Here is a 22,602-nt window from a genome sequence, read left to right on the forward strand (position 1 = left end):
AAAAGAATAATAGTTATGAAGCTGGCTTAAAGAAGCACTCACATCAACATTTTTATCCTCTTAATATATTGCAGTCATTATATTATATAGCACTAAGTACTTACAATTGCTCAATTTGCCTTTCTACACAGCTAATTCTTCTGTTTTCCACTAGGTCTATGACATCAATGATTAAAAACTGACTAGCTGAATCTTTTTAAGCTCTATGTAGAAACAGGAAGTTTATTTTCCATGTAAGAGTCATGAGTCACTGCAAAAGATCTGGAGCAGATAAAACTGTGATTTTATTAAAAAAAAAAAATACAACGAGCATACAAGCATAGATTGCCAGAATCAGTGGCTATGCCCCTATATGGGTTAACAAAAATTTAGTGATAGATTCCTTATACACTGAATGAGGAGCAAAAGGGTAACAATGTTGTGAACTTTTAACTTTCAAGCTCCATATCTCACCATCCACTACTGCTTTGAATGTGAGACTACCGTCATTTTATAGACAATCATCTTGGCTATCTCATACATAAATTTGACTTACAACTACATTGCATATGATTAGTTATGCGGATTCTTGTCAAGACTGCATTGTTACTGTTTTGCATTGTTGAAAATTATCAGTCAGGAGGAGGGTGCAAATAAATTTTAATTGGTCTGGCAGGATGCCAAGAAGTCTACAGCAACATTAAAGGAGCTGCAGGAATTTCTGGCAAGTATTGGTTGCCTACTGCATGTGACAATCTCAATTAAATGAATAAAAGAATGGCTTCACCAGAAGAAGATGATCAAAATTTTGGAATAGCCCAGACCTGAATCCAATTGAAAATCTGTCGGTTGATCTAAAGTGGGCGCTGTACACAGGAGATGCTCTCACAATCTGACAGATTTGTAGCGCTACTGCAAGGAAGTTAGGCAAAGATTGCTAATTCTAGATGTGCCATTCTGATAGATTCCTATCCAAAAAAGATGGAATATTGTCAGAAATTCAGAGGGTACTTCAACAAAATATTAGCTTGAGGGTATGCACATTTATGCACCCACGTAATTTTATTTCTTTATTTTTAATTTTCATTTAGTTTCCCAATTGAATTGTACAGAATATGGGAAACATTATAGGTGGAAAAGAATCTGAAATGATTCTTCTTGGCATGATTTATTTACATGATAAAAACCTGATATTTTAACAGGGTGTATACACTTTTTATATTCATTGTATACTCTCATCTCTCTATGCCTTTAAAAAGTGTCCTGATTTATGAAAGTTGAACTAGATATAAACTATAAAGGTGAACATAACATGTAAATGCTTGTTTTATGCTTTGGCAAAGACAAAAACAGTAAAATAACAAAGTAAATACAATGAGATGAAACAATAAGAAGCCACTACCCATGACAGAGAAATTATCTGCCACCTCCAAGGTCTAAACCTGCGTGCTGCGGCTTCTGAGGGTAGATATAATATTGTGAACAAGGAGAGGTAAGATGAGGTGAAGAGTGCGCTGTACAATGTTTCCTGATGTTGGACAGGGCAGATTCCAAATATGTATTTCTGGGATTATAATATTAAGCATTACATTACATTATCATCACTTTGGCAAGGAAGGAGTAAACATGGTGATTAATGAACTACGTTATTTTTAACTTTGGATTAATTTTGTTAAACCATTTTTGTACAGATGACGGAATTGATTCAATGCAAATTGAATTCAAGTAAAATTTTTAGGAATTTGCTGAGCTGGACAAATTTGGACAATTTGCAATTTGATTCACAAGCATTGCCTAAAGCAGCCACTGTCATTTTACACATTGCAGTAGATTGCATAAGCCAGATAGGACTTACATGACCTTGGGTGCAGATGGGCTTTTTCATAATGCCTTGAAGCTATCACAACACATCATATAGCACAGCCAATCAGAAGGGACTTTCATAAGTTGTATAAAAGCTGAAGCAGGAATGCAAGTAGCCATATTGTGGTAAATCTAGTTAGAGGATGTCATAGCTCACATATTAGCCATATAGGTAGGAAGAGAGAGACATAAAACACTGAGTAAACTGCACAGATAGGATGTGACGGCATAGCAGTGAAAAACGGAAACCATCAATTTATCCACAGCCATAGTCACTTTGACATTACTATGGCTGTGTTGCATTACAAAGCTTGAACAGGGTTGGATACAATTCTAGGAGATCTAAGAGTGTCATACTCATCTAGTCACCACCATTGGAGGCTTAGCAGTGCTACTGTAGTATCCAAACTAGACTGTCCTAAAAGAGTCACAAGCATTTTTTGCATTTTCAGCACCAATTTTTCTCCTGACTTCATAGTTTGCTAGATAAAAGTCCAGATTTCATGTTGATTAGGTCATAGAAGATTGTCTACACTCGAAGCACTGCAGAAAACTCGAGAGAGCAGTGCGTGTTTTTAGCCACTAGTATGCATTGAACGAAAAAAATCCAAACATCTGTCTGTGACTGCTTCTTTTACTGTAGACTTTTTTCATGATGTAATAGGCTAATTAAACTCTACTAAAAGTGTCATGTACATGCCACTTTCCAATGAGCTGCAGCAGCTCTATAAAAGTTTATGCATCGCATGTATGAGCCATGGTTCATGGTCCTGAACTTTTGCTCCTCAGATTTTAAGGACCACGTGAAACTTACAGTGAAATATGAGACATTTGCAAAAATTTCTTCAACAAATCTGCTGTGTTAAAAAAGACCTGTCACTTACTGTGCATGTATGTATATATATCTGGTATAAATACATCTGCTCTCCTGAATCTTGGATTCTTTTGTTTTTCTTTCGGTTCATGGGTTTCTCCTTATAAATTACCTCCTCTTCCTTGTTAGTCAAGTGGGCATGAGTCTCAACGCTTCTCTGTAGGCATCTGCATGAGAATCAAACGCCAATGATTAACAAGACTAGATTTACATACAAAGAAGAAGGGGTCATATCTCAGGAGTGTAAAGGTACAGGAACAGGAAAAATGGCAGATTTAGGAGAAGAGCCACATTTAGGCCACGTTAAAAAACACTGTCTCGTGCCGTAGGTCAAATTTTATGAAGAAAGTCTGAGTTTAATCAGTGCTTGATCAGTGTCAGTTTTTACAATCACTGTTTCATCAGTGTTTTTCACATATAGATAAGTTACAACGCTTCCCCTATCTTTTGCAATGTTAATCACAGACAGCACATGGACTGCACACTGATGCCTTCCATGTGCAGTGATTTTCACAGACCCATAAACTCGTATTAGTATTTTTCATACATGATGCTTGTATAAAACAGGCATGTCTCCGTAATTTTTGTACGATCATAAGGTCCGTGAAAGGTGACAGACAATTGAACAGCCCCATAGACTATAATGGGTACATGCTCTGTCCGTGAAAATCACAAATAGCATACATATATGAAACATGGACATCTGAATAAGGCCTCAATATGATAAAACTCTTGTTGAAACAATGATCTTATGTTCTGTCATTTACAGGGAGTATAACTCTTGAAGACTTGTTATCTGTGTTACCGTTTGGGGGTACTTTTGATCTAATTGAAGTTAAAGGATCAACTCTTAAAAAAGCATTTGAGCACAGCGTGCATCGTTATGGGGCCAGTACTGGAGAGTTTTTGCAAGTTGGTGGTATGTTGAATTTCTCATTTTCAAAGTCATTCCTATGCCATTTTTTTCAAAAGGTGTGTAATCATTCTTGTTCCAGTCTCCCTGAAAGATTAATGTAATAACTTAAGTACCAGATGGTTTATTCCTCTTTATTACCAAGCCTATGTTTGGATTGACATATTCAAGGAGCCTATTTTTTGCAGGATGAGCTTTAATATTCAATTATATTCGTGGGTACATATAAAATGACGTATTTTTTTTATGTAGCTTTTTGGGAAAAAGAAGACCATTCACCACATATGACTTAACTCGCCACATCATGATGAAGAGGCTGGAGGTCTGAATAAAGTATATTTTTAACTTTTTTATTTCTCATCTCTGTTGCAGGGATATTAGCTTGTAAACTTTATATGATAATTTCCACTAAAACTAAGGGGGCATTAGCAGAGATTCTTCACTGGGCGTGTTTACTTTTCCCCTTCTTGACATTGACCAATCAAAAGCAAGAGGCAACATGCAGGAGAAAAAAGAAAATGCCCCCAGAAAATGTCAAAACCAGCTTTTTTCTGTGATATGTCGAGACTGATGTGTAGGTGGCAGATCACACAGATCTAACTGCCGGCGATTACTGTGCAAGGGGATGACAACAGAGCTGTGTGTCATTGCAAACAGTATCCACACTATCCCAGGTATGGAAGAATAAAGCCCCGACACTAGGAATTGATTCAAAGCAGTGTATGTGACAAGCACTGACGCACACTATGCCTTCATCACACAACCTGACAGCACTGTGAGATTAGAGGTGTAGTGTGTGAACGGTGCTTGCCAGTTGTTCTGCATTATTTCCTGGTATCTTCAGTGATATAACAGCTTTAGTGTGTGGTAGTAGTTGTAGCGTCGGCGTCCCTGCCTCCTGCTAGGCAGGGACGCCGTTTCCCTCACCTCTCCTCTCCGTGCCCGGCGTCTTCCTCCCGCTCTGCTGGCAGCGCGCGTTGCTTCCCGGCCACTGTGCTTAGGGCGCGTGCGCGCGCTCCCCCTCTCTTAAAGCGGCCGCGCGCGCCGTCCTAAGGAGTCCCCGGCCAATGGCCGGAGGATCTCACCATATATGAGGCACCTCCTCCAAAATGGAGGTGCCCGAGCAATGTTGTTGCAAAGCCTATCAACTCTGCTTCAGCCCTCAGGTCCCGTTACGAGATACCTGCCAGTTACCTGCCAGATTCCTGCTTGATACCTGCCTGATACCTGTCTACCTGCTTGCTTTCCTGCGGTCCGACAGTCTGCCTACCAGCACCTGCCAGTCTGTCTATGGATCAGTCTGCCCGCTCACCTGGGAGCGCCCACCTGCTGCCTGCCTGCTAGCCTACCTGGAGGCTCTGCCGTCACTTGCCGTGACCACCTGCCAGCCAGCCGTGAGACTCTTACCCGCTCACCTGGGAGCGCTCGCCTGCTACCCGCCTGCTAGGCTACCTGGAGGCTTAGCCGTCACTTGCTGTGACCACCTGCCTGTCCAGAGACTCTTGCCCGCTCACCTGGGAGCGCCCACCTGCTACCTGCCTGCTAGCCTACCTGGAGGCTCTGCCGTCACTTGCTGTGACCACCTGCCTGTCCAGAGACTCTTGCCCGCTCACCTGGGAGCGCTCACCTGCTACCCGCCTGCTAGGCTACCTGGAGGCTTAGCCGTCACTTGCTGTGACCACCTGCCTGTCCAGAGACTCTTGCCCGCTCACCTGGAGCGCCCACCTGCTACCTGCCTGCTAGCCTACCAGGAGGCTCTGCCGTCACTTTCTGTGACCACCCGCCTGTCAAGAGACTGTTCCTGTCACTTGCCGTGTCCGTTCTGTCCTTCTACCCTGAGACTGTTCTTGTCACCTGCCGTGTCTACCTTCCCACCTTCCCTGGGAGCCACCTGCCTCCTTACAAAGACTGCCCCTTTGTATAATAGCTCAGAGGTTCCACCTCCCGACCCGTTACAGTAGTAACCCTCGGCACAGAATAAAGAAAGTAATTTAGCTCAAAATTTCATATTTAATGGTTCAATACCAACAGACAATCAACAAAAAAGGACAGGTACAGTATTTGAACGTTTCGGCTGTAGTGCCTTCATCAGGATTTATCTGTACATTGTTGATGGGTGAAAATCATGTATAAAGCAGCACATATTAGGGTGTTAGTAATGGGAGCGTCTTATAGATGCCTCTCAGTTACTAACCTTTGTGCTGTCTCAGCTGTCTGCTTTAGCTTGGCTGGTTATGAATTATGGGGGGGGGGACCCTACACTATTTTTAAATTATTTATTTAAATATTTTTTTTTTAAAAATGGCGTGGGACCCTTCTGTTATATATAACCAACCACCGCTGTCAGCTATACCTGCACTGGTTACCAAGAATAGAGGGGACTGCACATCTTTTTTTATTATTATTAATTTTTTTTTTTTTTACACAGCGCTCCGGCCAGTCACAACTATACAAATACTTGACATGGCTGTGATTGTGCCGGAAGTGCCCACACAGCAAAGCTTGTTGATTGGCTGTGCTGCAGCCTTACAACAAGCTTTGTTCTGGCTGCCAAATCTGAACAGTAACACAGACTTCCTAGAGAAGTCCGTGTTCAGGGTCCATGCACGGACACTAGGTGTCCGGTACCGACTCCGAAGTTTACCGTTCGGGTTCGCCCATCCCTAGTAGTGTTTAAATGTTGCTTTAAAAGGGTTTTTTTGCCGTTAACTTTCTGCTTTGTTCTCAGTTATCAAATGTGGTACTGCAACAGTTCGTTCAAAGCACAAAGTGCAGATATGTCTGTTGTTTTGAATGAAATGTAGCCTGTCAATTAAGCATAGCCTTACATGCAGGACTCAGCAAGCAGGCCATGAATTTTGATCTCATGTTAGGATGACCAGTGATCTTCTGCAAGTTTTGCGTGACTAGTGAGGTACACAATGAGGGAGAGCAGAAGCCTCAGAAGCATTGCAGGGTCCACAATTCTATCAAGTATATGACTCAGCAACAGTAAAATTATCCTTCTTTGCACAATAAAGATGTCTTTCCCAGTCCCCTGCAATCATGTTTATCATTGGGCTATCTTTTTTTTTAAGATAACATTGCAGGTTATAATGCTGGTTAATAAACTTTTTTTTCTCATACTTTGTAATTAGGAATGAGCGGACCTGTGGAAGTTCGGGTTCTGGTACCTGACCTAACTTTAGTCTAAAGTTTGGTTCGGGTATCAGAACGTTACCCGAACTTGAACCAGAACCCAAACACCCATTGAAATCTATGGGGACACAAACTTTGAAGCCGGAAAATTCCCTCTCTCATTCTCCCTTTCTCTCTCTCCTCTCTGACTTCCCTCGGAACTCCAAACATTAAAATGGATGTCCGGGAGAAGTCCATGTTCGGAATTCAGCACTGGACACTAACTGTCCAATATGAACCCCAAACTTTAAAGTTCGAGTTCACTCATTTCTATTTGTGATATACAGTGCATTGTGAAAGTATTTGGCTCCCTTGAACTTTTCAACCTTTTGCCACGTTTCTGGCTTCAAACATAAAGATATAAAATTCTACTTTTTTTGGGAAGAATCAACAACAAGTGGGACACAATCGTGAAGTGGAACGAAATTTATTGGATATTTTAAACTTTTTTAACAAATTAAAAACTGAAAAGTGGGGCGTGCATTATTATTCGGCCCCTTTACTTTCAGTGCAGTAAACTCACTCCAGAAGTTCAGTGAGGATCTCTGTATGAGCCAATGTTGTCCTAAATGACTGGTAATGATAAATAGAATCCACCTGTGTGTAATCAAGTCTCCGTATAAATGCACCTGCTCTGTGATAGTCTCAGGGTTCTGTTTCAAGTGCAGAGTGCATCATGAAGACCAAGGAACACACCACGCAGGTCCGAGATACTGTTGTGGCGAAGTTTAAAGCTGGATTTGGATACAAAAAGATTTCCCAAGTTTCACACATCTCAAGGAGCACTGTGCAAGAGATCATATTGAAATGGAAGGAGTATCAGACCACTGCAAATCTACCAAGACCGGGCCATCCCTCTAAACTTTCATCTCGAACAAGGAGAAGACTGATCAGAGATGCAGCCAAAAGGCCCATGATCACTCTGGATGAACTGCAGAGATCTACATCTGAGGTGGGAGAGTCTGTCCATAGGACAACAATCAGTCGTACACTGCACAAATCTGGCCTTTATGGAAGAGTGGCAAGAAGAAAGCCATTTCTCAAAGATATCCATAAAAAGTCTTGTTTGAAGTTTGCCACAAGCCACCTGGGAGACACACCAAACATGTGGAATAAGGTCAGATGAAACCAAAATCGAACTTTTTGGCCACAATGCAAAACTGTTAGAACCCTCCTGTTAGTTTTTGCTATCTTGTGTTTTGCGGTCACGTGACCAGCTGCCTATATATTCCAGCTCCGTCCTTCTGGCTTTGCTGGCCTTCAGTGTTGTTTTGACTGTCTCTCTAGCCAGGTGCTTCGGTGCCTATCTCTGTCAGTTCTTGGTCCTCTGGGACCTTTAGTACTTTTTGTCAGTTTGTCCTTTTTGCTCTTGCAACAACTTCTGTTTAGGAGGTGTCCCATTTTTGTCCCAGTCCTTAGTTCTTTTAGGGACCCCTCCCTTAATTCTCTAGGTCTCCGTTCAGACTAGCCGAGGACGAAGGCGGGTCTGTTCACAAGGAACAGGCAGCCCGCTACATCGTAGGGGATTCAGCTTAGTCTTACTGTAGGGACAGCTTTCCTTATCTTTCCTTAGTTTTGTTGCAGATCATAACAAAAACGATATGTTTGGCATAAAAACAACACAGCTCATCACCCTCAAAACACCATCCCCACTGTCAAACATGGTGGTGGCAGTATCATGGCTTGGGCCCTGCTTTTCTTCAGCAGGGACAGGGAAGATGGTTAAAATTGATGGGAAGATGGATGGAGCCAAATACAGGACCATTCTGGAAGAAAACCTGTTGGAGTCTGCAAAAGACCTGAGACTGGGACAGAGATTTATCTTCCAACAAGACAATGATCCCAAACATAAAGCAAAATCTACAATTGAATAGTTCAAAAATAAACTTATCCAGGTGTTAGAATGGCCAAGTCAAAGTCCAGACCTGAATCCAATCGAGAATCTGTGGAAAGAGCTGAAAACTGCAGTTCACAAACGCTCTCCATCCAACCTCAATGAGCTCGAGCTGTTTTGCAAGGAAGAATGGGCAAGAATTTCCGCCTCTCGATGTGCAAAACTGATAGAGACATACCCCAAGTGACTTGCAGCTGTAATCGCAGCAAAAGGTGGCGCTACAAAGTATTAACTCAAAGGGGCCGAATAATATTGCACGCCCCACTTTTCAGTTTTTAATTTGTTAAAAAAGTTTAAAGTATCCAATAAATTTCGTTCCACTTCACGATTGTGTCCCACTTGTAGTTGATTCTTCCCAAAAAAATTAGAATTTTATATCTTTATGTTTGAAGCCAGAAATGTGGCAAAAGGCAGAAAAGTTTGAGGGGGCCAAATACTTTCACAATGCACTATATGTATATACATATGCATTGCTGTGCAAATTTTGTTTTCTATAACCTGTTTTAATGTTATGACAGAGTCAGTGTTATAATATATGAGGGTAGGTATGTGTCATGCAGGTTGCTAGCCTGTGTGAACTAAAACCAATAAACTTTCTGCCAGCATGTTATATGCTGGGAGTTAACTCTTTTAAAGGGTGTGGTTTTAGGGAAATGGCATAGAGATAGGAGGGATGTCATTCCCCTACCTCCCCTCAGGGTGTGGCTGAGCAGGGTTAAATGCTCAGTCAGCTTTGTTTTTCTGGAGTGTGTGGTCTGGAGAGTGAAGTCTCCAGGCTGTGTTTGGTTGAAACCGGAGAGCAACACCGGAGGACTGGTGATGCTGAAGACTTCACTCTGCTACCTGCAGTGGGCAGAGCCTCGCTTACTATTGGACTCTGTCATACCTTATCTTTATGTTTTTCCCGTTAACCCCGAGAGGGTCTGTTTATTTTTATGGGACACTGCTGGAGTTTATGCCACTGAATAAGCCAGCAGGAAGTTAACCCAGACCGTGTGTCCTGTGTCTGCCTCTGGAGAGCCGAGCAAGTCGCTTTACAACAATGTATATAATGTTTTAAAAAATAGAAGTGTCAATAGTTTATTTTATTAACTAACAAAATGCAATGTGAATGAACAAAACAGAAATCTAAATCAAATCTATATTGGACATGACAATTCTTTACCTTTGTACATAGGTTTTGAAAATGCTAGGCAGGGAGGTTGTTTCAAACATCTTGGTGAATTAACCACAGATCTTCTGTGAATGTAGGCTTGCACAAATCCTTCTGTCTGTTCATTCACTAATCCAGACAGACTTGATGATGTCGAGATCTGGACTTTGTGAGGACCATATAATCAGTTCATAGAGTCCATGTTCTTTTTTACACTGAGGATAGTTCTGATTGACATTGGCTGTATGTTTGGGGTCATTGTTCTCCTGCTGCATAAATTTAGAGCCAATCAGATGTTTAAAGTAAGGCTCTTGGCAGCAATTCTTCCACAAAAACCATATCTGGTCAGACTTTTCCAAACAGTAGATGGGTGTACTGTACCTAGGTCCCACTGTTTGCGGCTAATTCTGAATTGATGTAACTGCTGTACATTTTCCAATGTTGAAAGGAAGTAGGCACGATGTTTCTTTTATCTGCTGCACTAAGTTTCCTTGGACCACCACTGCATCTATGATCCCTAACAATGACTATATCTTGGTGTCAAGAGGCAGATTCTTATCCATCATTCAGTATTATCAGAGAGGCGTCTGTTTGCTCCAAATTTATTCTGCAGCAGGGCAATGACCTCAACATACAACCAATATGCCATGGACTTTATTACAAACCTCCCTGTGTCCTAGGGCTGCTCCATCATCTGGGTAGTGGTGGATCACTTCTCGAAAATGGCACATTTTACCCCATTGACGGGCTTTCTGTCTGCCATGGAGCTTGTGGAGAAATTCATCCAGCACATCTTCCGTCTTCACGGGTTTCCTCGTCACATCGTGTCCAACTGAGGTGTCCAATTCACATTCAAATTTTTGGTGAGCTTTGTGCAAACTTCTAAACATAGTGCTGGACTTCTCATCTACATACCACCCTCAATCCAATAGACAGGTAGAGAGAGTCAACTAGATTCTGGCCAACTTCCTTCGGCATTTCACGAACATACATCATGACGATTGGATCAAGCTCTTACCATAGGCAGAGTTCTCCTATAACAACCGCGTGACTTTTATGCAAGCTCTCCATTTTTCATTGTCTATAGACAACAGCCAGGAATCCCTCTTCCAGTGTCGGCCACTTCTGGCATTCTAGCAGCCAATGCTCTCACAAAGGATTTCTCAAAGCTATGGGAGAACATTAAAGCCACTTTAGAGAAATCGTCTGAGCATATGAAGAGGCATGTGGACGAAAGACTCTTAGATCCACCTTGTTATCGTCCAGGGGATAAGATGTAGCTGTCTTCCAAGTACATCCTTCTCAAGATCCCATCCTACAAGTTTGGTCCTTTTGTCCTATCAGCAGGAACTTCAGCCTGTTCACTTTTTCGCCCGCGCTGCTCTCACGGCATCTGTTTCCTCCCAGGACCTGTTACCAGGTCTCCTAGGAGTGTGCTTAGGGCGCGCGAGCTCTCTGCCTCTCAAAGGGGCAGGGCGCATGCTTATGGAAACTTCCCCAGCCAATAGCTGGGAGATGCATGATACTTAAGGCATCCTCCTTTATTGGGAGGTGCCTTAGAAACATTAGTATCAGTGTGTATTCTGCTACCTAGTTTTAAGGTCCCTGTACCTGAGCTACTTGAATCTGATCCTGTCTGTCGTGTCTACCTGACTCTGTCTGTCCTGTCTGATCTTGTTCCTGCACATTCCATTGTAACCTGTTCTTGTGCCCATCTTGCCTCTTCCTAGTCCTGAGCCTGATCTGCCTTGTCTGCACTTATACTGCTACCCTCACCAGTCCAGTCTGAAGTTGCACCTGTGACCCTGTATCCAAGTCTGACCTGTGTTCCTGAACCTATCCTGTCAGTTCCTGACAGGTTTTCTCTGGCAAATCTGTTATAGACCACCCCTCCGCCCAGGGAATACAAGGAAATTATGACAATTTGTGTTATCGCACATGATCACGTTTCAGCAATCTGTAGTCACATATATTGACCACAGACTTTTCTTCTGAGACCAGACAATCCCATTAATATTCAGAGCGAAGTACTAACTAGCACCTAACTAGCACCTATCTAAAACAGTATTCTGCATTTTGTCTTTACAAATCCAAGGAAGAAGAATGCATTTTCTTTCCGATATAATTGATGTCTGCAGAGATACTCAAATAAATTACAAAAACACATAGCGGAAAGTCAATGTTACATTTTGCTCATCTCCACTGTTTTATTGCACATGTGTGTCTTAGCATTAGAATATTCTATAGAGAAATGTATAACTGAAGTGAAACTCAAGGTATCTGTTATGTAAGGGTATGTTCACACTCATAACATTTATATAAAAAATTTCTGCAACTGAAGTGCTACTGCATACATCTGAATGGGGATTTATCATGTAACATGTTCATGGATTTCTTCTAACCCAAATTAATTGAATAACACAGTGGCAGAAATTTCTGCACCAAATCAACTGCTTGTGCATAAATTCTAAATTTCATAGGAACTGAAGATTATGGAAAATACTTTGGGGGAAACCATAAAGTACCATAACTTTCTTGTAAATAATACTTCATAAAAAGGACACTTACTTATGTATTCCTTCCTTTTCTGTTGCAGGAATTAAAGTGGTTTACAATTTAAATAAAGAACCTGGAGAAAGAGTTGTAACATTACAAGTTATGTGCACCAAATGTCGAGTACCAAAATATGTTCCTTTGCAAATGGATGAAGTGTACAAAGTTGTTCTTCCGGCTTTCGTTGCTGATGGGGGAGATGGTTTTAGTATGCTGAAAAATGAGAGCTTGAAACATGATAGTGGTAAGTTGTGCATAATTGCCCCATGTTTTTAAAATGACATTAAATAGTATTACAACTGTGTTGTGAAAACATCAATATGTTAATTTTTTCTTATCCATTGCAGCAAATATCTGCCAAATCCCTCTTTAGCCTATTAAATTTAATCTGCTCTTGGATGGCTACAAAAAAGCATTTTTCAAGCTGTGATACTTGCAAAAGGGGCTGCTACTTGGTACTAACCATGCAAGGTGTCCAAACTTTTGCATCGGCCCAATTTCCTTTTTGCAATTTTTAAAATGTAAAAAATGACAATATACAGTGGCTACGGAAAGTATTCAGACCCTTTTAAATTTTTCACTCTTTGTTTCATTGCAGCCATTTGGTAAGTTCTAAAAAGTTAATTTTTTTTCTGATTAACCCCTTTACAAACCAAGGTGGTTTGCACTTTAATGACCAGGCCAATTTTTACAATTCTGACCACTGTCACTTTATGAGGAATTACACTGGAACGCTTCAACGGATCCCCCTGATTCTGAGACTGTTTTTTGTGACATATTGTACTTCATGACTGTGGTAAAATTTCTTCGATATAACTTGCGTTTATTTGTGAAAAAAAGCGGAAATTTGGCAAAAATTTTGAAAATTTTGCAATTTTCAAAAGTTTAATTTTTATGCCCTTAAATCAGAGAGATATGTCACACAAAATAGTTAATAAATAACATTTCCCACATGTCTACTTTACATCAGCACAATTTTGGAACCCAAATTTTTTTTTATTAGGGAGCTATAAGGGTTAAAAGTTGACCAGCGATTTCTCATTTTTCCAACAAAATTTGCAAAAACATTTTTTTAGGGACCACATCACATTTGAAGTCATTTTGAGGGGTTTTTATGACAGAAAATACCCAAAAGTGACATCATCATGTCAAAAGTGACATCAAGGTGCTCAAAACCGCATTCAAGAAGCTTATTAACCTTTCAGGTGCTTCACAGGAATTTTTGGAATGTGGAAGAAAAAAATGAACATTTTACTTTTTTCACAAAAATGTTACTTTTTTTTATTTTATTTTTTTTTTATTTTCGCAGGGGTAACAGGAAAAAATGGACCCCAAAATTTGTTGTGCAATTTCCCCTGGGCACGCAGATACCCCATATGTGGGGGAAAACAACTGTTTGGGCACACGGCAGGGTTCGGAAGGGAAGGAGCGCCGTTTGACTTTTTGAATGTAAAATTTTCTTGAATAATTAGAGGACGCCATGTTGCGTTTGGGGAGCCCCTGATGTGCCTAAACAGTGGAAACCCCCCACAAGTGACACCATTTGGAAACTAGACCCCTCAGGGAATTTATCTAGATGTGTGGTGAGCACCTTGAACCCCCAGGTGCTTCACAGAAGTTTATAACATTGAGCTGTAAAAATAAAATGTTCACATTTTTCCCACAAAAATGTTTTTCAGCCCCCAATTTTGCATTTTCATAAGGGTAACAGGAGAAATTGCATCATGCAGTTTGTTGTGCAATTTCTCCTGAGTAAGCACATACCCCATATGTTGGGGAAAACCACTGTTTGGGCGCACAGCAGGGTTCGGAAAGGAAGGAGCGCCATTTGACTTTTTGATTGCAAAATTTGCTTGAATAATTAGCGGACGCCATGTTGCGTTTTGGAGAGCCCCTGATGTGCCTAAACAGTGGAAAACCCCCATAAGTGACACCATTTTGGAAACTAGACCCCTCAGGGAACTTAACTAGATGTGTGGTGAGCACCATGATCCCCCAAGTGCTTTACAGAAGTTTATAACATGGAGCCGTGAAAATAAAAAAATCAAACTTTTTCCACAAAAATGATGTTTTAGCCCCAATTTTTTTATTTTCACAAGGGTAAGAGGAGAAAATGGACCCCGAAAACTTTTTGCAATTTCTCCTGAGTACGCACATACCCCATATGTGGGGGAAAACCACTGCTTGGGCATAAGGCAGGGTTCGGAAGGGAAGGAGCACCATTTGACTTTTTGAATGTAAAATTTGCTTGAATAATTAGCGGATGTGCCCCTGATGTGCCTAAACAGTGGAACCCCCCACAAGTGACACCATTTTGGAAACTAGACCCCTCAGGGAACTTATCTAGATGTGTGGTGAGCACCCTGAACCCCCAAGTGCTTTACAGAAGTTTATAACATGGAGCCGTGAAAATAAAAAAATCAAACTTTTTCCACAAAAATGATGTTTTAGCCCCAATTTTTTTATTTTCACAAGGGTAAGAGGAGAAAATGGACCCCAAAAACTTTTTGCAATTTCTCCTGAGTACGCCAATACCCCATATGTGGGGAAAATACAGTGTTTTGGCGCACGGCAGAGTTCAGAAGGGAAGGAGCACTGTGTGATTTTTTGAACGCAAAATTGGCTGGAATCGAGAGTGGACGCCATGTCGCGTTTCAAGAGCCGCATCAGGTGCCTAAATAGTGGAAACCCCCCACAAGTGACCCCATTTTGGAAACTACACCCCTCAAGGATTTTATCAAGGGGTATAGTGAACATTTTGAACCCAGAGGTACGACACATAATTTGATAACATTAGGTCATCATATTGGATAAGTTGTCATTAGTCTTGAGTGCAAGTGCTCGCTACTTGAGTTTGCATTGGGTCGGGTACTCGGGTATGCACCAAGTATCGCGGGTGCTCGAGTGACATGCTTGAGTCCCCGCCCATATGTTTCACAGTTATTACACACCCTAAAAAAAACATGCAGGGATCGCTCGTGCATGGCAGGCAATCCCCGTGAGGTTTTTTCGCCGTGAAGAATATGGGGCGGAGACTGGAGCATGTCACTTGAGCATCCGCGATACTCAGTGCATACCCGAGCTCCTGATGCAAACTCAAGTAGCGAGCATTTACGCTCAACACTAGTCGCCATATCGTCTTTTTTTTTTTACTTTTGAAAAAAATCCCAACCCTAACCCCAACCCTAACCCAACCCTAACCCCAACCCCAGCCCAACCCTATCTCTAGCCCAACCCTAACCCTAACCCCAACCCTAGCCCAACCCTAGCCCAACCCTAACCCTAGCCCAACCCTAACCCTAGCCCAACCCTAACCCTAGCCCAACCCTAACCCCAATCCCAGCCCAACCCTATCTCTAGCCCAACCCTAACCCCAACCCTAGCCCAACCCTAACCCTAGCCCAACCCTAACCCTAGCCCAACCCTAACCCCAACCCCAGCCCAACCCTATCTCTAGCCCAACCCTAACCCTAGCCCAACCCTAGCCCAACCCTAACCCTAGCCCAACCCTAACCCCAACCCCAGCCCAACCCTATCTCTAGCCCAACCCTAACCCTAACCCCAACCCTAGCCCAACCCTAACCCCAACCCTAGCCCAACCCTAACCCTAGCCCAACCCTAACCCTAGCCCAACCCTAACCCTAGTCCCAACCCTAGCCCAACCCTAACCCCAACCCTAACCCTAACCCTAGCACAACCCTAACCCTAACCCTAGAGTTTATTTTTTACGCCCTTCCTCGTGCGGTATAAGTGATTAGATGACTTTACTCTTCGGGTCGGTGCGATTACAGCGATACCAGAATCATATCGGGTTTTTAGGATTGACAGCTGTCACACACTAAAAGACGCATTTTTTTAAAAAATCTAGTTTTTGCATCGCCATATTTTGAGAGCTATAATTTTTCCATATTTTGGCCAACAGAGTCATGTGACGGCTTGTTTTTTGTGGGATGAGTTGATGTTTTTGTTGGTGCCATTTTCAGGCACGTGACATTTTTTGATCGCTTTCTATTCCGATTTTTGGGAGGCAAAATAAACAAAAACCAACAATTCAGGAATTGTTTTATTTTTACATTTTTTTATGCTGTAAAATTGATAAGGTAGCTTTATTCTTCAGGTCAGTACGTTTACAGAGGTATCATATTTATATTGTTTTTCTATGTTTTGGCGCTTTTACACAATAAAAACTATTTTATAGAAAAAAATATTTTTTTGCATCGCTTTATTCTGAGAGCTATAACTTTTTTATTTTTTGGCTGAAGGAGCAGTATGGCAGCTTGTTTTTTGCGGGACAAGATGATGTTTTCAGCGGTACCATTTTTATTTATATTTTTCTTTATGATCACGTGTTATTCCATTTTTTGTTTGGCAGTATGTTGATAAAGCATTGTTTTTTGCTTCGTTTTTTATTTAGTTTTTTACCGTGTTCACTAAAGGGGTTAACTAGTGGGGCAGTTTTATAGGTCAGATCGTTCCGGACGCGGCAATACCAAATATGTGTACTTTTATTGCTTTTTTTTTTTTTCATAATAATATTTATTGATGGGTACATTATATTTTATTTTTGGTGGATTATTTTTTTTAGTTATTTTTTTTTTTATTTTTACAATTTTTTTTTTTTTTCATTTTTAAAAACTTTTTTTACTTTTATTCTTTGTCCCACTATGGGACTTTCACTTTTTTTTTTTCTGATCGCCTGTATAGCATAGGGATGAAGCACCATTCCTGTGCTATACAGGCTGTCAGATGCAGAAGATACTTTGGTCATGCACTGCGTATTACCAAAATATCTTCCTGCTGTCTGGTGACCTCTATGTTGTCATGACGACATCGGGTCTTCATGGTAACATCCAGGAAGCCGCGGCAGACATCGCTGGACGCCGGCAGGAGAGGTGAGTATCCCGATCACCTTGCCACCTTGCCACCGAAATGCTGCGATCGACTTCGATCGCAGCATTGCGGGGGTTAATGTGCCTGGAGCGGTGCGAGACTGCTCCCAGCACATAGCACCGGGTGTCAGCTGTGACAATCAGCTGACACCCGGCGATGATCGCGCCCGCACAGCCTGTGTGCGGGCGCGATCGCCAAGATGTACTAATACATATCAGGCTCTTAAAGCCCAGGGCGCAGATACATATTAGTACGTCTTGGGCTTTAAAGGGGTTAAAGTACACGCTGCACCCCATCTTGACTGAAAAAAAAACTGAAATGTAGAAATTTTTGCAAATTTATTAAAAAAGAAAAACTGAAATATCACATGGTCATAAGTATTCCGACCCTTTGCTCAGTATTGAGTAGAAACACCCTTTTGAGCTAGTACAGCCATGAGTCTTCTTGGAAATGATGCAACAAGTTTTTCACACCTGGATTTGGGGATCCTCTGCCATTTTTCCTTGCAGATCCTCTCCAATTCCGTCAGGTTGGATGGTGAACATTGGTAGACAGCCATTTTCAGGTCTCTCCAGAGATGCTCAATTGGGTTTAGGTCAGGGCTCTGGCTGGGCCAGTCAAGAATGGTCACAGAGTTGTTCTGAAGCCACTACTTTGTTATTTCAGCTCTGTGCTTAGTGTCATTGTCTTGTTGGAAGGTGAACCTTCAGCCAAGTCTGGACTCTGGAAGAGGTTTTCATCCAGGTTATCTCTGGACTTGGCCACATTCATGTTTCCTTCAATTGCAACCAGCCGTCCTATCCCTGCAGCTGAAAATCACTGTTGGGATTGTATTGAGCAGGTGATGAGCAGTGCCTGATTTTCTCCACACATACCGCTTAGAATTATCACTAAAAAGTTGTATCTTCGTCTCATCCGACCAGAGAATCTTATTTCTCATAGTCTGGGAGTCCTTCGTGTGTTTTTGAGCAAACTCTATGCGGGCTTTCATATGTCTTGCACCGAGGAGAGCCTTCTGTCAGGCCACTCTGCCATAAAGGCACGACTGGTCCAGGGCTGCAGTGATATTTGACTTCGTGGAACTTTCTCCCATCTCCCTACTGCATCTCTGGAGCTCAGCCACAGTGATCTTGGGGTTCTTCTTTACCTCTCTCACCAAGGCTCTTCTCCCACGATTGCTCAGGATGGCTGGATGACCAGGTCTAGGAAGACTTCTGGTGGTCCCAAACTTCTTCCATTTAAGGATTATGGAGGCCACTGTGCTCTTAGGAACCTTGAGTAATGCAGAAATTCTTTTGTAATCTTGGCCAGATCTGTGCCTTGCCACAATTCTGTCTCTGAGCTCCTTGGGCAGTTCCTTTGAGCTCATGATTCTCATTTGGTCTGACATGCACTGTGAGCTGTGAGGTCTTATATAGACAGGTGTGTACCATTCCAAATCAAGTCCTATCAGTTTAATTAAACACAGCTGGACTCCAATGAAGGAGTAGAATCATCTCAAGAAGGAACACAAGGAAATGGACAGCATGTGACTTAAATATGAGTGTCTGAGCAAAGGGTCTGAATACTTATGACCATGTGATATTTCAGTTTCTCTTTTTAAATAAATTTGCAAAAATTTCTACATTTCTGTTTTTTTTCAGTCAAGATGGGGTGCAGAGTGTACTTTAATGAGAAAAAAAATGAACTTTTTAGAATTTACCAAATGGCTGCAATGAAACAAAGAGTGAAAAATTTAAAGGGATCTGAATGCTTTCCATACCCACTGTATACCGTATTTTGCAGACTACAAGATGCACTGGACCATAAGACGCACCCTAAATTTTGGTTAGGAAAATAGGAAAAAATGTTTTAAATAAAATGGTGGTGCGTCTTATAGTCCCATTTTATGGTAGCTTACGGGGCTGGTCGGCAGTGGTGGGGCAGGGTCACAGGAGGCAGGGTTGCTGCTTCAGGAGGCTGGCAGCAGTGGTAGGAGTGAGGCGATTCTGCGGGCCCAAGGCTAGGATGGGGGGATGTCCCGATGCTGTGAGGCTGTGGGCCCTGGACTTTCCTAAGATGTCATCGCTGGGCAGTGTTTTCCTGCAGTGGGCCTTGGAAAAATGGCCGCTGGAGGTGGCACATGCACAGGTTGAGATCTCGTGAAAGACAGCATCGCCCCAGCACTGCCCCAGAGATCGCCCCACTCCTGCAGCTGCCGGCCTCCTGAAGCAGCGATCCTGCCTCCTGTGGCCACGCTCCACGGCCGCCGACCCACCCGGTAAGCTACTTTTACTTTTGGATTATAAGACGCACCCCCATTTTCCTCCCAAGTTTGGGGTGTGTGGGGCAGTGCGTCTTATAATCCGAAAAATACAATATTTTTTGGGGGGGCTAAAATACAAAGGAAATGTGTCATCTTTAACTTTAGCCCTTTTAGAGATCATTTCATCTTCAACTTGCTTAACTGTTCACAATAACAGTAATTTTGACCAGGGTTGCCCAAACTTTTACATGCCATTGTATCTCACAAAGTGTACGTGTGGCAAGAAAAATTTTATTGCACATCTTTTTTACTATTCAAACTGTACTTCTGTACACACCAAACAAATTCAACACGCTATTGCAGGTGCTGGTTTTTTGATTATATGTCTAGCTAGCCTTTCTCCTCATGTCATTTTTTGCAAGAGGGTTACATTTTGTTAAAAAAAATCTTAAAAAATATTTATACATGTCTGTTTTTACATATCTTTTTCTAGACCAGTTTGACAACTGTACACACCACACCTATAGTATACCTGCTGCCACATTTTGCTTTCTGTATGTGTACCTACCTAGCATTTCTTGTTATGTCCTTTTTGGTAAGGATTGAATGATTGGGGTTGAAAAGATTATCAATATATTGTACAAATTGTATGGTAAAAGAAAAAGTGGCAAAGGGTAGTGTAAACCTTAAAAACATACAATGGCTAAGAATGTGAGAGCCACTAGCAGCAGCACCTGCACCACTGGTATTAGCCGTCCATGCAGTAGTACTACCAAACGCATGCCACAATTAGCTTCCTTTGCCTCCGGCAAGCATATTACTGGGGAGGATGTGGAAGACGTTAGGGAATATATGGTATATCACTTGTCTCAGTTACCACAAGATGATGTTACCTCTGACAGTGACACCATCAGTTTGAGTCAGTGTTCTGCAAAGAAGAGAGTGTTTTACGGGTAATTGGAGGCTTTATATTAAAATTGCAATTTGCGGTCAAGCAATTAACTGCAAATCAAAAAGATAATTTTTTAATTAGACAAACCTAACAAATTTACATTTCAAAAGATTCTATCATCTCTACTTACCTCTTATCAACTTGTAATCAAGCCCTACCAGGTTTTATTAACTCCTGGTTGGTAGTGTGCAGAGGGGGTAGGTCAGTGTTCTCAATCAGTGGCTTCAAAGATAAATATGGCTCTCTGGAACTCTGTAGCTTCACACCTGGCAGCTGTTCTATAGCTAAAAATATTGTGCCCTATGGGGACAAGGGTTGTAGTAGTATTGCTTAAGTAGGATCAAAACCATCCTACCAGCAGATAAAGCTTGGATAAGAGCCATTGAAAAAAGTGTCTCACAATCTAGAAATAATTTAAAGACTTCTGGATGGGAGCATGCTTGTTGGCTGAAAATGTGGCAAGCAGTAAAGTCATTTAGCTTGTTGCAAATTACTGGAAATTGTAGCTGGATAATGGATATCATTAGTAACTCAATATTCAGTTTTAGATTATTAAATCATACAGTGCTCTTTAAATGTATAAATCTGTACTCTTTTTTTTATTCTTGTTTGCTTTTTTCTAGGTGATCTTGATGTAGCAGTGGTTGGGAATTATATTCATAGAATGTTACGAATTTACCCTGCAGTGGAAGGAAGGATTCAGTTTTCAGATGAAGACTTTTCCCATTCTTCTTCTGTTATCATTGAAATGAACTTATCCTTGGTTTCTTCAATGTCTTTAATTGTGCTGATATTTAAAATACTCTGAATAACATCATCAAAGATGTGAAACAAAGATTTATTCTAAATTTTAAATATAGTTTTGATCTGTCTTTTTTCTAGCAGAAAGTGAATACGACGATACAAATCATGCTATACTTTTTTTTTAAATTATACTATCTAGAAACTTTACATGTTCCTGGTTTCCAGGCATGCTGCTGGTACTCTGGAAATTGGATATAGACAAAATAGAGAGTAGAAGAGACCAATTGGTGACACATATAAAAAGGATTATCCTGATCAGACAAACCCCTTAAAGTGACTGTCCAGTAAGAAGCTCAAACATTATATACCTTTATATGTTAGCACCTACAGGGGATTTTTACCAGAAGTTTCCCCAGATTTTGCTCCTTGGCTGCTTTTTAGCCCTCCCCCTGAAGGACAAAGCTATGATTTGTGACTATTGTTTAGCTATAGTGCCTACAGGTAGTCTGAGGTATACCTCCTGTCCAATTGTCCAATCACTGGCTCACATTGCTGCTGTCCTCCTCCACTCAGCTCTACCTACACTGATTGGATTCAGTATAAACATGTCAATAACAGGCTCATCAAGAAGTCAGTAGGGATGAGCGGACCTGTGGAAGTTCGGCTTCTGGTACCCAACCCGAACTTTATTCCAAACTTCGGATCGGGTACCAGAACTATACCCAAACTTGAACCAGAGTCCAAACCCAATTGAAAACAATAGAAACCCAGACTTTTGAGCCTCAAAATTCTCTCTCTCTCCTTCCCTGGAACTCCGAACATTGCAACTGACTTCCTGTAAAAGTCCGTTCTTGGAGCTTTGCCCCGGACACTAACTGTCTGGTACAAACCCTGAACTTTTAAGTACGGGTTCACTCATCTCTAGAAGTCAGTACATAGACGGAGTGATTATAAAGTACAGACAATAAACCACAAGTGTGAAAAAGTAATTTACAAAACTGCCACAATATATTGGGCAAGGGAGGTTTAAAAAAGAACCTGGGCAGTTGAGTTAAATATAAGTTTACAGTAAGGAGCAGCCCTGTTTTTCCTAAAGTCCATATTGCATGATGATATTGAGGTAGAATAATTATTAATCAGCAGAAAATCTATTAACAGAGGTGACTGAATGAGGCAGCAAATCATAGCACTTCCTTATTGAAATTAGAAACAGACATACAAACCTGTAGAACCAACAAAGATAGCAGGCTTTTGACAATAATAAAAAACAATTACTTTGTAGAACAAGGGCATAATCCAAGAAAGGGACGCTTATAGACCTAATTTTTAACTGTACAGCGATTATCAAAAGTTTTGAGACTGACA

The 22,602-nt window shown here is 41.5% G+C and overlaps 1 protein-coding gene and 1 long non-coding RNA gene across 2 annotated transcripts in view; one reads left to right on the forward strand and one right to left on the reverse strand.

Moving 5' to 3' along the window:
• The window catches only part of NT5E (5'-nucleotidase ecto), a 106,960-nt gene extending 85,612 nt beyond the window's left edge, over nucleotides 1-21,348 (forward strand). Inside the window, exons 7-9 of the mRNA XM_073675656.1 lie at nucleotides 3,486-3,635; nucleotides 12,450-12,650; nucleotides 21,117-21,348. Of these exons, the coding sequence (XP_073531757.1) occupies nucleotides 3,486-3,635; nucleotides 12,450-12,650; nucleotides 21,117-21,301 (536 nt within the window). The 3' untranslated portion in view covers nucleotides 21,302-21,348. The remainder of the gene's footprint in view (nucleotides 1-3,485; nucleotides 3,636-12,449; nucleotides 12,651-21,116) is intronic.
• LOC141259522 (uncharacterized) overlaps nucleotides 2,765-22,602 on the reverse strand; it is a 267,558-nt gene continuing 247,720 nt past the window's right edge. Inside the window, exon 3 of the long non-coding RNA XR_012318430.1 lies at nucleotides 2,765-2,883. This is a non-coding gene — a long non-coding RNA (uncharacterized lncRNA). The remainder of the gene's footprint in view (nucleotides 2,884-22,602) is intronic.

This window comes from Phyllobates terribilis, unplaced genomic scaffold (assembly GCF_046119375.1).
Source record: "Phyllobates terribilis strain yellow unplaced genomic scaffold, ASM4611937v1 Scaffold_3__8_contigs__length_932513732, whole genome shotgun sequence".
Taxonomy (NCBI): Eukaryota; Metazoa; Chordata; class Amphibia; order Anura; family Dendrobatidae; genus Phyllobates; species Phyllobates terribilis.